The following is a 14,799-nucleotide window of genomic DNA, read 5'->3' on the forward strand; positions in this document are numbered from 1 at the left end:
AGATTGTGGTCAATGGAAAACCAAAGTCCAGAGAAGATGGAAGATGAAATTGTTCTTAAAGTGGCAGCAAGCACTGTACGTGTGGCTTTGGTGTGCCATTTTATTTTTATTTGTAGAGGGCTTCAGCCCGGTGCCTTTCCAACTGACTGACTCCGATCCACAGGGAGAAATACATTTTATATCATGACCTAAAATAGAAAGAGATATATGTAGATATGCTTGTAACATTCCATTAAACTGGTCTCACAACCCATTAATAGATGGTGACCAGCTTTGAGGAAATATTGCTCCACATGTTTTTCAAGGCACAGTCTAGTGATGGAGGGTAGGTGAGACGCTTTCCCCCAGTAACCACTGAGCATTATCCAGGTACCTTACATCCATCCTCCCACTTAATACTCCCGAAGCTCCTCAAGGAAGTGTTATGTTATTCACACTTCAAAAATGGGGAAACTGAACGGGAGAGTTTATGTGACAGTGTGAAGGTCACACAGCTAGTAAATGGTATTGATCCTTTTTGATTGTCTCTTTCTGGGTCAAGTATGTTATTTCCGGTTTTCAATAAGTCTTCACGGTCCACATCATATCATTGGAACCGATGGTTTTTAAGGCTCTTTCCGTTCAAATAATCTACGAATCTGGGAGATAGTAAGATGCATATCTAGGCATCCAAGAGAAGAATAGAATTCTTTTCTCTTTCCCACTTCTCTTCCTTGACTTCCTCTTTCTCCTTCTCCTTTTTTTGATTAACTCTTGGATTCACTGGGTATTTTTTGGTTCCCTGTTATATTCACAGCCCTAGGTTCCTTGTGGTGGTGGCAGCAACGGTGGTTGTAGGGGTAGGAAGTAGGGTACCAAAGAAGAAAAGGGAAGTTTCTGGACATTAGTATCCTTTTTTTTGAAGATTTTATTTATTTATTTGACACAGAGAGAGAGAGAGCATAAGTAGGCAGAGCAGCAGGCAGAGGGAGGGGGAGAAGTAGGCTCCCCGCTGAGCAGGGAGCCCGATGCGGGGCTCGATCCCAGGACCCTGGGATCATGACCTGAGCGGAAGGCAGACGCTTAACCGACTGAGCCACCAAGGCGTCCCTGGACATTAATATCTTACGTGAAGCAGATGGTTAACGATATGTTATGACAAGACATGAGGCATGGAAAAGATCTGCAAGTGGTGTGCAGAGAAGGAAAAGAGCTGGCGTGAGCTGAGAGAGGCAGGGTGGCTTTGTGGAAGGAGGGGTTTTTGTCCAGTCTTGATGGATGGGGAGGAAATAAATAGGGACCTGGAAGGCAGAACTTTGGGCCCTCCTAGAAGAAAAGGTTCAGAGGCCAGAGGAAAGTGGCAGAATGGGCTGGACCAGAGTGAAGAGTTTATGTTGGGAAGTAGTTGTAGATGTGGCTGAGTTGTTGGGGCAACCATGTTACAGAAGGTCTTAGGAGCCTGGTTGAGGAGGTTGGATCTCATTTTCTAGGGTGGTGGAAACAGTGAAGGATTTTGTGAGCAGAATATGCACAGCCTCACATTTAAAAGATGTCTTTTAAAAAGGCTAATCTGGTCCACACAATGATTTGGAGGGAAGAGTGATGGGTGAGGAGGGTGGGGAGCTAATTAGTAGAATGAAACTATGACCACGTGCGAGATGATTCTAACGCAGTCTGACTCCTGTAGCACCGGGAAGAAAGGCAAAGGAGACATAGGAGGGGCCTCTGGCGTTAGTTCACCTATGGAAGCTGAAGCAGAGAGCAAATATTACTTTCCCATCTCTATCACAGTAAAGTCAGAGTGCTTTTGGTAGAAATAGGGATTTAAGAAGTCATCTCTTTGGGGTGGGGAGTGAAAATGAAGTTTGTTTTGGGCATGCTGCATTTGAAGGGCAGCAAGAGGTCCACAGTGAGAATGTCCGGTCGACAGTTGGGGTGTGAGGCTGGCGCTGGGAGAGAGCTGGGGCTGGAGGCCAGAGCTGAGCCATCTGGATGGCAGGGTGCGCAGCGGGCCAAAGCAGAAGTACTTCGTGGTGAAACCACATCTGACAAGAGTTGGGGGAAGACCACTCACTGCATCCCTATTCTAGGTCCTCATCATTCCAAGAGTGATTTGTAATAAGCTTCTTGAAAGGTTCTTTATGTGAAGACTTTAAGAAGACAATAGAAAGATTAATAGAGCTACATAGGAAGTGTTATTCCCTCTAGACTTCTGCCCTTTGGAGGAAAACTTTATTATAATATTATTTTTAATTATAATAGAATATTTTGCTATTATAATTAGTATTAAGGTTCTGTCTTAACTTCAGGGGAGACGGATGTGCTGAGGGGGAGCTCTGGGGCTCAACTTCCAAATTCAAGCCCCTCCCCATCCACTCTCCTGCCATCCCCACCCCCACTATGGCTTCCCTTGGGACAGCGTGGCCATGTCTGAGTTCACACAATTGGATGAGAACCACATGCATTTTTCACAGCGTTCATAGAAGCACATTTGCAAATAAACAGGCCACACAGCCTATGGAAGAAGACTCCGATTTGAACTTCCAACCCCTGCTCATTAAGCAATTAGCAAACAAAACCAAACAACAACGACAACAGCAATAATAGAGCACACACACACAAAATCAAACAGGACCTCTTCAGCCGTCCACACAGTGCTACCCAGAGCTGGGTACTGCTTGTCCCTGGTTCCCACAAGGTAAGCACAGAAATGAAAAGTCAGCATTTAGAAACTTTCATTGTAATTTGACACCATCACAGTAGTTTCCTGTATGTTGTTTTTTGATAAAAGCGTTGCTCTGTAATGAAGTTTTTGGAAAACGGGTCCTTCACCACAAATAACTTAAGAAAGATCGTCTAGAGAATAATCTCTACATTCCCGGTCTTCTTGCGTTGCCTGAGTTGGGCTGATGGGCTCCTGGTGGCCAGCTGCATCTGGACTACAACGTGCTTCCTGCATCGGGCTCGTCACGTGCCCTTTGCAGACCATTCTCAGTCTCTGTGCATTTGCTCACTTTCAGTTCTAAGCCCGTAGCAACAGCGCTGCTAAGGAGAGCTCTGCCTCCCGTGTGTTCTGCTGACAATTCCTTAGTGCCGTGTTATGGCAACTCTTTGTCTATTTGCTGCAAGAGTAATTTTCTCTCTGCTCTGAGCACGCCAATATTAGAAATATTAGTAATGTGGGAATATCACTATGTGCCAGACTGTATGGTAGGCACATTTCTCGCATTCCCTCATCTAATTGTCAATGAGAAAAGAGACCTTGGAGACATTAAAAATTCACCCAGCTGATAATTGGTGGAGTAGGGATTCAATCCCCAATCGATGTTAGTCCAAAGCCTCTGTGTGGGGCTAAACTGAGCTACCCCTCTGTGACTTTGTGCTTCTTCCATGGCAGAAGGAAGAACATCTGGAAGGGTATCTTCATAATAAAAAACCCTGATTCCCTCCAAAGGGCAGAAACAGAGAACCGATAGCACTTCCCATTGGCCACACTGTCCCTGCTGCTGCCACATGGAATTTGTGTCTGGAATTTATGTCCAATAGCATGTGGACCTCAGTAAGACTGCAAGACATGGACAGCTGTCCCAGGAAATCTGAAAGAACAGTTGCCATGGCTACACACCAAGATGGAGAAGTCACAGAGAGGCTGTCAGGCTCTCTGAGCTCTGAATTTTACCTAAGCCTCGCAGAGAGGCAAATGTGCTGAGGGGAGCCCTGGAGCTCATCTTCCAAGTTCAGGCCCCTCACCATTCACTCTTACCACCCCTGCCCCACCACCACTCTCTCTTCACGGGGGATGTCTCTGGATCCCGGGGCACGTCGTGGGGTGGGGGGGGGGTGTGCTGTATAAGGATCCACCAACAATACAACGTACAGGCATACCCAAAAGAAAAGGCTGTAGAAGAATACTCCAGAATACTGCAAACGGTTAGACACACACACACACACACACACACACACACACACACACACACACATATTCTTACTCAGTCCTCACAGGTCTTATGTGGTGGGTGATATCATTTCAGATGAGAAAACCAAGGCTTGAGGAGGCTCCGTGAAGCCAGGATTCAAACCCAGCTGTGCATGACTCAAGCAATCTCTTAACGTTCTACTAGACTGTGGTTAGAACCCTGAGTGAGGTGTTGTTTGTTTTAAGTTTGTTTTTTTTTTCTGTATTTTCCCATTTTCTGTCATGAACCATCTATCATCACTTTCTACTTAGGGAGAAAAATACATATGAATGTCATTTTTAAGGGCAAAACCTGGATCTGGGGCTGAGGTGGTACCTGCCTTGGCCCTGGAGTCCTTGGCTTTTTTCTTACACTGAGAGAGGACAGAAGCCCAGGCAGTAGCCCCAAACTTCTCCTAGAGACCCCAAGGTGCTGTGGAGATGGCTGTTCCTGGATTTCTTTAGTTTCTTTCTTTTTTTTTTTTTTAAGATTTTATTTATTTATTTGAGAGTGAGGGAGAGAGAGAGCACAAGATGGGGGAGGGTCAGAGAGAGAAGCAGAGAGCCTGACGTGAAGCTCAATCCCTGGACTCGGATCCCGGGACTCTGAGATCATGACCTGAGCCAAAGGCAGACGCTTAACCGACTGAGCCACCCAGGCGCCCCAAGTGCACCTAGTGTCTTAGCCAGAACCAATTACTGTTGTCTTGGACTAGGTTTGGGAGGGATTGAACCAATTAGAACAATTCTGAACTAAGATTCGTCCCTCAGCTTCTCACAGGGAAAGGATTCCGGGTCCTCTCCTTCAACTAGTGCTCAACGGAAATGTGCCTGGCTTGGTCCTTGGCGTCCCCGAGGGCAGGGACAATATTATCATCTGCCTAGTTATCGATAGTCTAGGTGATAATTATGCCTGGTGCCCAGCACATGGCCAGATTCATAGCAACAGTGAATAGATAGACCATTGGTGGAATGAATAGATGAATTAATCAATAGCTCTAAAGGAACTAAACTCTAGTGTCTACCAGAGACACCCAAGAAGCTGGGTTAAAATTCAGATGCTTGGGCCCTATCAAGAGAGATTCAAATTCAGTAAGTCTTACATAGAGCCCAGGAATATGCTCCCTTGGTAATTCTCATGTAGTCAGTTCTAGTTATTCATTGGTGCATAACCAACTCTCCCAAAATGTAGTGGGTTAAAAAGAGCAACAATTTTATTATATCTCACAATTCTGTGGGTCCAGAATTCAGGCACCTGTCAGGTATGGTGCCAATGGAGGTGTGATGCGCCATATGGCTCAGCATGTCTGGCACGTTGGTGAGGATGCAGGGAGGCATCTATCAACGGTAAGCACTTTCACTTGGTGTCTCTCAGAGGGACTCAAACTTTTTATGTGAGGCTGTGAGATCCAGAGAGCAGCAGAAGCCTCAGGGCCCTTTATGACCCTGCATCAAGAGTCACCTAGTGTCATTCTATTGGTTGAAGCGGTCACAAGCCCTCCCAGATGCAAGGGAACAGAGAATAGTCCTTGCCTCTCCTTGGGAGCAACCATATTTCCAAACCACCCCACAGCCCAAGAACTATACTTTGAGAGATGCTGCTGTAGAGAAAAATCTCTCCTGAACTGCCCGCACACTGGACTTTGGGCTCAATGAGCGCCATGTTTCCAACATGGTACTCATTTCTGTGTAGGGACATGAAATCGTTTTAGCAGGTAGATAGCTGAACACTAAGAAGGTGTATGAATTTATATCTACATGTTAAAATTATGCATATCAGACCCATGGTTTTCATGGATTTCACAGTTTTTATATTACTCCTTAGGACAAGACTAAATTATTTTTAACAATTCATCTGAGAGACAATTGAAGGAAGCACAGTAAGTCTATAATAATGCATGTGGTAAAAGTTATTATAAGAATCATGAATGTGCCATTCACATGTCCAGAAAGCCCTGAGTTATAGAATTAACTCACACATTTTGGTTCTGCCTTTTTTTTCTGATGCCTATATCTTCACTGTTCCTGTCTTTCTTTTCCTAGTTGGCCCTGCCTCACAGTACAGTTAGAAAAATTCTTCATGAAGAAAAAGGCAGCCACCCTTCTTTGCCTGGAGACAGACTAACCCCCATTCTGTCTTCCCCAGCCTTCGCGGATGGTTACCTGTTTTTATCTTTGTCTTTAAAATAGGTTTCTTTCCCCAGAGAGGTCATCCCCAATCCTTCCCATCTGATGTAGGACTGATCTTGTAAATAATGACTTTAAATAGTAATTTACAGTTAAACTGAGCTGTTTACTGTTTAAAAAGCCTCCTGCCAATTTCCCTTAGCAACTGATCTGTTTCAGGATCCCCGACATAGAAAAATCAAAGCAGTTTTATTTAGTTTTATCTCACACGTTAACTACCACCAGTAGGTAGGTTACTATTTCCAGCTCTGGCACACCTAAGAACGAGAGAGTCTTGCCTTGATTTTTTTTTCTCCCACCTTAAATGAGATTATGAACATTAACTTAAAGTCCACAGATTTTGAAATGTGAAGTAATTTGGACCAGAGAAGGTCTAGAGCTTACAATGCACGTTCTTGAATTTATAAATCTTTACTATTTTGCTGATTACAAAAGTAATAATGGTGCATCATAGAAAAAAAATTAATTACAAAAATTAATCTTGGTAATCACAAGTTCCTTTGGCTGGTTTTATATTCACCAGATAAATCATTCTTTGAGCAAATACTTCCTGAAGCTACCATGTATAAGAAAAATGTCAAAGGTCTAAGGGTGGGTTCTACAAGATGGCCCCCATGATGCCCTTGCCCTTGTGGAGCCAGGGAGAAGTAATTGGGTGAGCTTAGAAGTGAAGTCAAGTGGCAGAGCTGGGGCCAGCCCGATGCCATGGATTACATCCATGTACTGGGGAGGAAGTTCCATCCTCTAAGAGGGTGTCCGGGGCTCTTGGGTTTTAGACACAGAGAGGTGTAGGGAGAAGGGATTCGAGGTTGGGGTACATCTTGCTTTCATCAGGCAATATGTTCTAAAGGTACCCTTGTGGATGAATAAGGAGGTCTGAGCAGGACAAAAGTACCATCTGGTGGGTTTCTTCTGCTCCAACAATGGAACTGAGAGAGTATTAAGCTGCTGGGCGGAGACACCCTGGGCGCGACCCTTTCCAGCCACAGCTCTTTCTTCTTCGACATCAGCAGTTTAGGTCAAGACATAGTGGGTTTCACTACTGTGTTCATAGAGGAGAGTCGATGACAGAGTTTTAAAATAGCTCAAAGTACTGAAACTAGGGATGAAATAAGAACATGACAAGCACCAGATTCTCGTCCTTCTCTGGCTTGACCTAGATAATTTGAGGATTATGAAGTTGCTCTAAAATTTAGAATGTTGGCCATGGAATAAAATTCAGTATCCTTTTCATGAATGTGCAAAATGCTCAAATGATTGGACGTCTCCCCTGATTTCTGTTTTAAGACACAGCTTCCTATGGGACATTGACTAGCATGTCTTCTGAAATATAACATTAATATAACATATAATATAAGTGAAACTGATTCCAAATAGAATCAGTGCACATACACTGGGGAATGAAATAGCTCCAGATAGTTCAATGGATTCAGGTACACCATTTCTAAGCTATGGGTTCAGGTCCAGGTAAAGTAGGAGTCAGATTTTTCCTCAAATATAATTCCCCTGGGGTGCCTGGGTGGCTCAGATGGTTAAGCGTCTGCCTTCGGCTCAGGTCATGATCCCAGGATCCTGGGATTGAGTCCCGCATCGGGCTCCCTGCTCCTTGGGAGGCTGCTTCTCCCTCTGCTTCTCTCTCTCTCTCTCTCTCCCTCTCTCTCTCTCCTCCTCTGTCTCTCATGAATAAATAAATTAAAAAATCTTTAAAAAAATATAATTCCCCCGGCAGCCAAAGAATGTACTAGAAACTATGGAGATTGCTGCCTGTTTTCAGGGCATATCTATATTTTTAGCTCCTCTTTCTTTGAATCTTATATACTAGAAAAGGAAGGGATAGTCTTCGCTATTGAGAAGTATCCTTTCTTTTAGATATCAACTTTCTTCATTTTTATTTAAAATATATACTTATTGTAAAAACAATGGAAAACATAGAGAATAAAACAACCATAATCCCTTCCTAATAGCCCCTTCCTCACAAAAATAACCACTTACAACATTTTGATGGGTTTCCTTCCTGTCTTTGTTCTGTTTGTTTTTATCATTTGACCTAGTTCATATTGTGGAGACAGAATCCTCCATAAAGGTCAATGGACCCAGCTTATTAACAAGAAGACAATCGCACTTTACATCTGTGTGCCTGTTTCTAATTTACCAGAGCACACTGACGTCCATCATCACATTTGGTGATTACCTCAGAACAAACTATTTTTCAGGAAGCTAAGGTCAGAGAGCAGGGAGGGGGTCTGGCCCCACACTACATGGCCAGGAAGGGTCAGAGCCAGAATTGGAGGTCTCTAGACTTCTTATCTAGAGATTTTCCCCTACCACAATTTCTACTGCCCTTTCCAATTAAGGGCTATGTATCTATGCACAGAAATTCCGTTTGTCAGCTGGGACTTCTACTTCCTGTGGTTTCGTTTTGAGCCATCACACACATTTGTATTTCATGTGTCTTCTGGGCTGTCAGCCTGGGAGCTTTGCCACCATCATACGCATGGCCGCGATTTGCTCACTATGCACCACTTACCTCTGTAACCTGAGCCGCTGGGCTTGGTCCTTGGCAGCAGGCATCGGACGCATGGAACCGCCTCTCTGGCTCTGTGGCCCAAAGAAGAAACTTGCCTCCCGTGTCTCTCCAAGTACCTGCCTCAGCCACCATGTCTGTATTAGTAGCTGTGCCTGTAACTAGTCAGCCCTTGCTGGAAGTGCAGACGCTTCAAACGAGAGCTTTTGATGTAAGTGGTACCTTGACCACCTGGCTGTCACCTTCCTGCCTGGCCCTTGCCAAATTTCTTTACCACAAAAAGCAGTTCCATATTTGCTGAGGCTTTTCATTTCTTCTTTTTAAATTTCCTTTTTTTTTTTTTTAATTTCTGGGTTTGGGCCTCTTTACCTATGTCATCTTTTCTTCCCCTAATTCCAACATTTTATGTAAGTCAGTAAGATTAAAGTAGACTTAACAGTTAGATGAAATCTATGATTCCATGGAGGAGATGTTGAGATTTGGGGCTTAACATCCCAAACAAGATGGGGGTTAAAACAAAAACAAGAGGCAGAGAGGGGGAAAGGAGAGTACACCAAGAAAAATCAGATGAGGGGAGAGACCACAGGAGACTCGGGAATTTCTGAATAGGGCATTTTAGTAAAAAAATAAATAAATAAAATAAAAGGTTTCTGTGACTGTGACTCTTCATAGGAATTATGAATAATTTGAAAATCATCATATCTTATTATTGACTTTTGACACGTGTTTCTCTAGCAATTTGAAGGTGGCATTTCTTCAGCAGGAAATGCCTGTCAATTTTACTTTGAAATATCAAAGACTGTTTTTAAAATAAAAAAATTAATTTTCGCAGAAAATTCTCAGTTTTTCCTGACAAAGTGGTGGTCAGTCTATTCTTTGGACAATCAAAACCAGCCAGTTGCACTGATCATCCTTTATCCGTTGCAAGCCCCCTGGCTGTTCTGTGAAGAACTAATGTAGTAGTTAGAGAAACAACAAGGCTAATTGCTGGGGTGAGTGGGGTTGTGAGTGAACTCGTCTAGGTGGCCCAAGAGTGACTTCAAGTTGCCTTTTTGTCTGGGCTTTGACCTCATCACTCTCAGCACCAAGTCTACCGGCCGTGGACAGAGCTGTCCCTGAATCTTTAACCAGCCCTCCTCACTCTGTGAACCCCACTGGGACAGTTTGTCCGAAAAGCATGATCAAGGCCACATTTGGGTGCCTGTGGAGAGCCAGCCACAATCTCTCATCCTAGCCCGTCACGGACACTAGTCACACCAGCACAGCCAGGGATTTACTTTAATTGCCAAGAAACCAAACCATTCTTTCTGCCTCAGAGTAGCTGAAAATTTTTGATTGAACTCAGTGGGGTTTTGTTCAATTTAGTCAGGAAAAATTGAGTGGTTTCAGCATTACATTTTCCAATTAAGTTTCTGTTATCATCCCTGGATAGCTCATCTCATAATGGTAAAAGGCAAAAACAACAACAACAAACAAACAAACAAAAAAACCCCAAAACAAAACAAACAAACAAGAAAAACAACCAATAAACCAACCAAACAAAACCCCCCCAAAACCTTATATTTTGGTGCCAACTAGTTTTAGTATAATTGCATCAGTCCCCACTCATCTCTATTTCCCTTAATTAGTTGGCTCAAATGTGTTCTTTGATTTCAAACCCATTTCCCCAGTGGGAGCATCACCTCTTCTGTATGTGGAAGAAAACATAGATTCCTTGGGTTCCAAAGAAGCTGTTCACAAAAAGCCCTGCTTATTCACAAAGTGAAATCAGTGATGTCCTACCTGAGCTCATTTTCGACCCTGAATCCTTTCCTTCGTGCCAGCTCCATGAGGAAGGCTCTGCGGGTGGTTCCCATTTTCTTCTCTAAAATATAGAGGACCAAATCCTGAAATTTGATGTCATGAGGAGGAGAGACCATCGAAGCACCCGTTTGCCTGGGCCTCTTCTTCCGAGGGCCCGAGTGGACCATTTGCAAAGGATCCATGGGAAGAGGCATCCGATGCTTGTATCTGTGCCATCAAGTGATGTCTCCAGAAGTGAGGGAGAGCCTGCCCTCCTATATGAAGAGTTCTGATGTCATCTTACTAGTAGATTCTCATCCAGGGCAAGGTTTCTTGGGCTCTGCCCTGCTGACAGCTTCCTGCTGAAGAGCAATGGAGAATTTTTATCTCTGTTAGCTCATTTGTTCAATGTGGAAATCATAATGGAAACAGTAAATTACCTTTGATTCCTGTGCATAATCTTACCAGATCCTCAGAATAACCTCGCAAGGAAGGTAGGGAAGCATCATTACTCCCATTTTAGCATCTATCTATCCATTTATTATTCATTCATTCATTTATTCATTTATTTGTTAAGGCCCCTTTGTCTTTATTTTTGATTCCTTTTTAACCTTCCAACTTGCTTGCATTCTCTTCCTCTTTTAGGTAATCATTATAATACATTGGATTTCTATAGTTTCCATGGGTGTTATATGTTGTGTGTAGTTGTTTTGATTTTACATAAATGGCATTGTTAAATTTCTCATTCTGCTGATCACTTTTTCACTCAAAAAATGGATCAAATCCCTCCACACTAGTCTATGTTCCAACCCGTTTCCTCTGATTGCTCCACAGGAGTTCATGATGGACATTTTAGCTGTACCGGTGCATTTTGTAAGTGAGGAAACCAAGACTCAGACAATTTACTCAAGATCACAGAGTAAAAGGCAGAACCACGTCTTAAACTCAGGTCTTCAGACTCCAAATGTTACGTATCTCAGTTTTCTCAGTGGACTAAGGTAGCCTGGAGAATAGTCTATTATGTAACTCCAAAATTGATCTTTTGGGATGGAATGGGATGATCTTCAGTTAAGAATTACTGCCATAAAAAGACATTTCCACAACTTATGTGCAAAATAAAACTAGTGTCTCTCACCAATATACTTTATCAATCTCATTTCTTGAGAATTTACTATGTGGTCAAGGCAAGCACCTACAAGCCTTAGCTGATTGAACCCTCATAATGCCACTGTCTGGTAGGTACTAGCATCCCCACTGAGGTGAACACCTTCTGCAAGGCTGCAGAGCTAATATATGGTTATAGGTAGGAAATTATCAAGCTAGGACTTAAACTCAGATCTGTCTGCTTTTAAAACCTGTGCTCTCAACTACCGAGAAGCCTTCCTCTGTGCATGTCTTCTCCCATAAAAATCAAAGTTCTGCTCACCCATTTGCTATGTTATTTGAGACTTTTGCTATCCCCAAAGGCACATGAGCTCCTCACCACAACACTAGAGAAGAGTGATGTGACAGTTGCCTTCAAGCATTTGCAAATTTGTTTTGTCCAAAAGAGCAAGATCAGAAATCTTGGGTGGAACTTATAGAGTAGTAGATCTTAACTCTCTGCAAATATGAACTTTTTATTAACTAGAGCTGTCTAAAAATATAGGGAGACTGCTTAGTACAGTGAGATAGTACAGGTTATGAGAAGTGTTCAAATGGGATCCAAACAGTTGTTCATTGAGATGTTATAGAGGGACTCGGACATCTGGTAAGGACCTTTAACGTCATTCCAGTATTCTGTGATTGTTTGTTAAAGACAAAAATCTGGGGCCAGGAGCCCATTTTGGACCTCCCTGTTAGAAGAGTCTAGTTACTGACGTGCTGAGCGCTCTGTGTGAGAACACAGACTTAACTACCATGTGGCTCCCCAGCATGGAGAAGCAAGACTCTTGCAAGAGCCTGGGGTTGTCATGTTCATCCCCACGGCATGGCCAGAGGAAGAACGGGTATGTCACCTAAATGGCAAAGGAGATGGGGAACTAGCACAGAGACACGGCTGAGACCTCAGGCTCTGATGGCAGGCTGCTGGTCCAAATCCTGTGGCCATTATTTTGAGCTGTGACCTTGACCACCGTGCTTCCTTCCCCAAGCCTCAGGTTTCCCCCTCTGTAAAATGAAGGCTAACTGAGATAACCCACACAGCCTGCTGAGCAGAGTGCTTGGCACAGAGGAAACACTTCAAATAACTGTCAGTTGGTAGTAATTTGGTGTTTGTTTTTAGAGAAAGCCAGTTGGATCTGAAATCAGATCTTTATGTTTTATAAAACTACTTAATCATCAAAAGATGATGTTAACCAATGTCTTACTTAATCTGCTTTGAATCACTGGTATTGAAGAGATTACCAACAAAAATTTAAAATGTGATAATGGCTGTCTGATTATCAGGCTATTGTCTCTCAGCCCCAAATCTACCTTTCTGTGATGGGCTCTATGAAGTTGGGGCTAGGACTGTGCAGACACCATTTCTCCTCATCAGCTGGCTCCATGCTAGGCTCTATCAGTAGGGGGCACGAGAGGGATGCTACAAGGCTGGAGAGAGGGGAAGGTCTTGATCCTTTTGGTTTGCTTGCTGATAGACTCACAGTCTTCTCAGTAATGGTTTTCCACTCAGGCTGCAGCAGCTGGTTCCATTCTGCAGCATTTTTTAAAAAGATTTATTTATTTTGAGAGAGAGAGCGTGCAAGCGTGTGAGCAGGGGGAGGGGCAGAGGGAGAGGAAGAAAGAGACTCCCCACTGCGCAGGGAGCCTGACCGGGAGCTCAATGCCACAACCCATGAGATCATGACTTGAGCTGAAACTGAGTCCATTGCTTAACTGACTGAGCCACTCAGACCTTTTTTTTTTTTTTTTTTTTTTTTGGCACAACCAGACATAGCTTCATCATGCCCTTCAGAGATACCAACACCAGCCAGGCACATGTCCTTTTCAGGGGTCTGAATCTTCTTCCTATGAAGTACAGCACAGCGCCCCCTCCTCGAAGATCTGTGTTGCAGCTCCATGGAGACTCCCTGCTCCACAAGTGGGGTTCCACCAATCCCAACTCGGCCCCTTTGTCCCCACAGCCCTAGGGGCGAGCCATGCTCCCTGCAGTTACTCTCTGACTTATCTCAGTGTTCTTTTGCTTTTCAGTCTTCCAATGCCTGTCAAACCAATCCCTTATGTTAAATTCTTTCTGTTGAAATACCTAGTGTGTTTTCCTTTTTCCTAACTGGACCCTGACTGATACACTGTCCTGTTAAAGTGAGGCATAGGAAATGAAGACCCACCTACACTTCTGGGGCATACTCTTTCTAAAAGGAACTCTGACAAAAAAAATTCTTTAAGACATCCAAATCCCCTAAACCGGCATTTCCATTTTGTTAGGAAAGAGAGACAAATAAATGTGAATGCACTAAGATGTTCATCACAACCTTTTGCAGAGAAGACTTAAAACAACATAAATGTCCAATCACTGTGGGGGGTGATAAAGTATGATAGTACATTATGCAGCCATTAAAGTGACCTCATGAGAAAATACTTTAAAACGTGGGTAAATGTTCACAATCTAATAATTGTAAAATCAGTGTACCAAATAGTAGTTACTGTATGGCATCAATTTTGCCAGAGAAGACTAGAAAAATATATGGCAAGCCTGATATAATAGTAGATATCACTGGTTGTTGGTTTATGCATGATTTCTATTTTTGTCTTTGTGCTTTTCTGTATTTTACAAATTTTCTATAATAAACATGAATCCTATCTGCCACCACAAAAACAAAGACTTACAAAAATTACCTTGAGTTGACACCATGTGGCTTTAGTGAAAGCTATGATTCAAAGGTAGTGAGGTTGCTCTGAGTAAGCTAAATAGCAGGTGAACATGTTTTCTGATAATTACAGCACAGGGCTGAGTGACAAACACTTCATATTTTGCGTGAAAATCCTATCTCACCACCAGGCAAGACTCCACTGAGGAATGGGAGGGGCTGTGTAATTCTGCCTGGTTTATATAACTTACTGAAGCTGACTCTGGGGAGGGAATCTGTGGCTTCGAGACCCCTTTTCCTACCTCTGAGGGTCCTTTTCATGGTATCATGTGACTTGTGTTAGGATGACAGTTATGAAGGCTGAAGCCATTGTCGTGGCTTGGGGAAGGGAGGTGTGAAACCCCTTAGCCTCACCTTAAATTGGGTCTGAGTATACCAAAGTCTCATTGTTATTTCAGGAATTAAACTGAATCATGCTCATGAAAGTGCCTGGAAAATCATGAACCACTGCACAAAGGTCAATTGTTCTTGTTATTCTCATTGGCACTGCTGCTAATGGCAGGAATTAATTAATTTCCTCTTAC

General features: G+C 43.2%; 1 protein-coding gene across 1 annotated transcript in view; it reads right to left on the reverse strand.

Annotated features, from left to right (window-relative positions):
• Window positions 1-10,630, reverse strand: part of DNTT (DNA nucleotidylexotransferase) — a 28,430-nt gene extending 17,800 nt beyond the window's left edge. Inside the window, exon 1 of the mRNA XM_028098845.2 lies at window positions 10,428-10,630. Within this exon, the coding sequence (XP_027954646.2) occupies window positions 10,428-10,630 (203 nt within the window). The remainder of the gene's footprint in view (window positions 1-10,427) is intronic.
• Between the last annotated feature and the right edge of the window lie 4,169 nt (window positions 10,631-14,799).

This window comes from Eumetopias jubatus, unplaced genomic scaffold, assembly GCF_037043125.1.
Source record: "Eumetopias jubatus isolate StellerSeaLion01/CBP00866 unplaced genomic scaffold, mEumJub1_p1.0 scaffold_17, whole genome shotgun sequence".
Classification (NCBI taxonomy): Eukaryota; Metazoa; Chordata; class Mammalia; order Carnivora; family Otariidae; genus Eumetopias; species Eumetopias jubatus.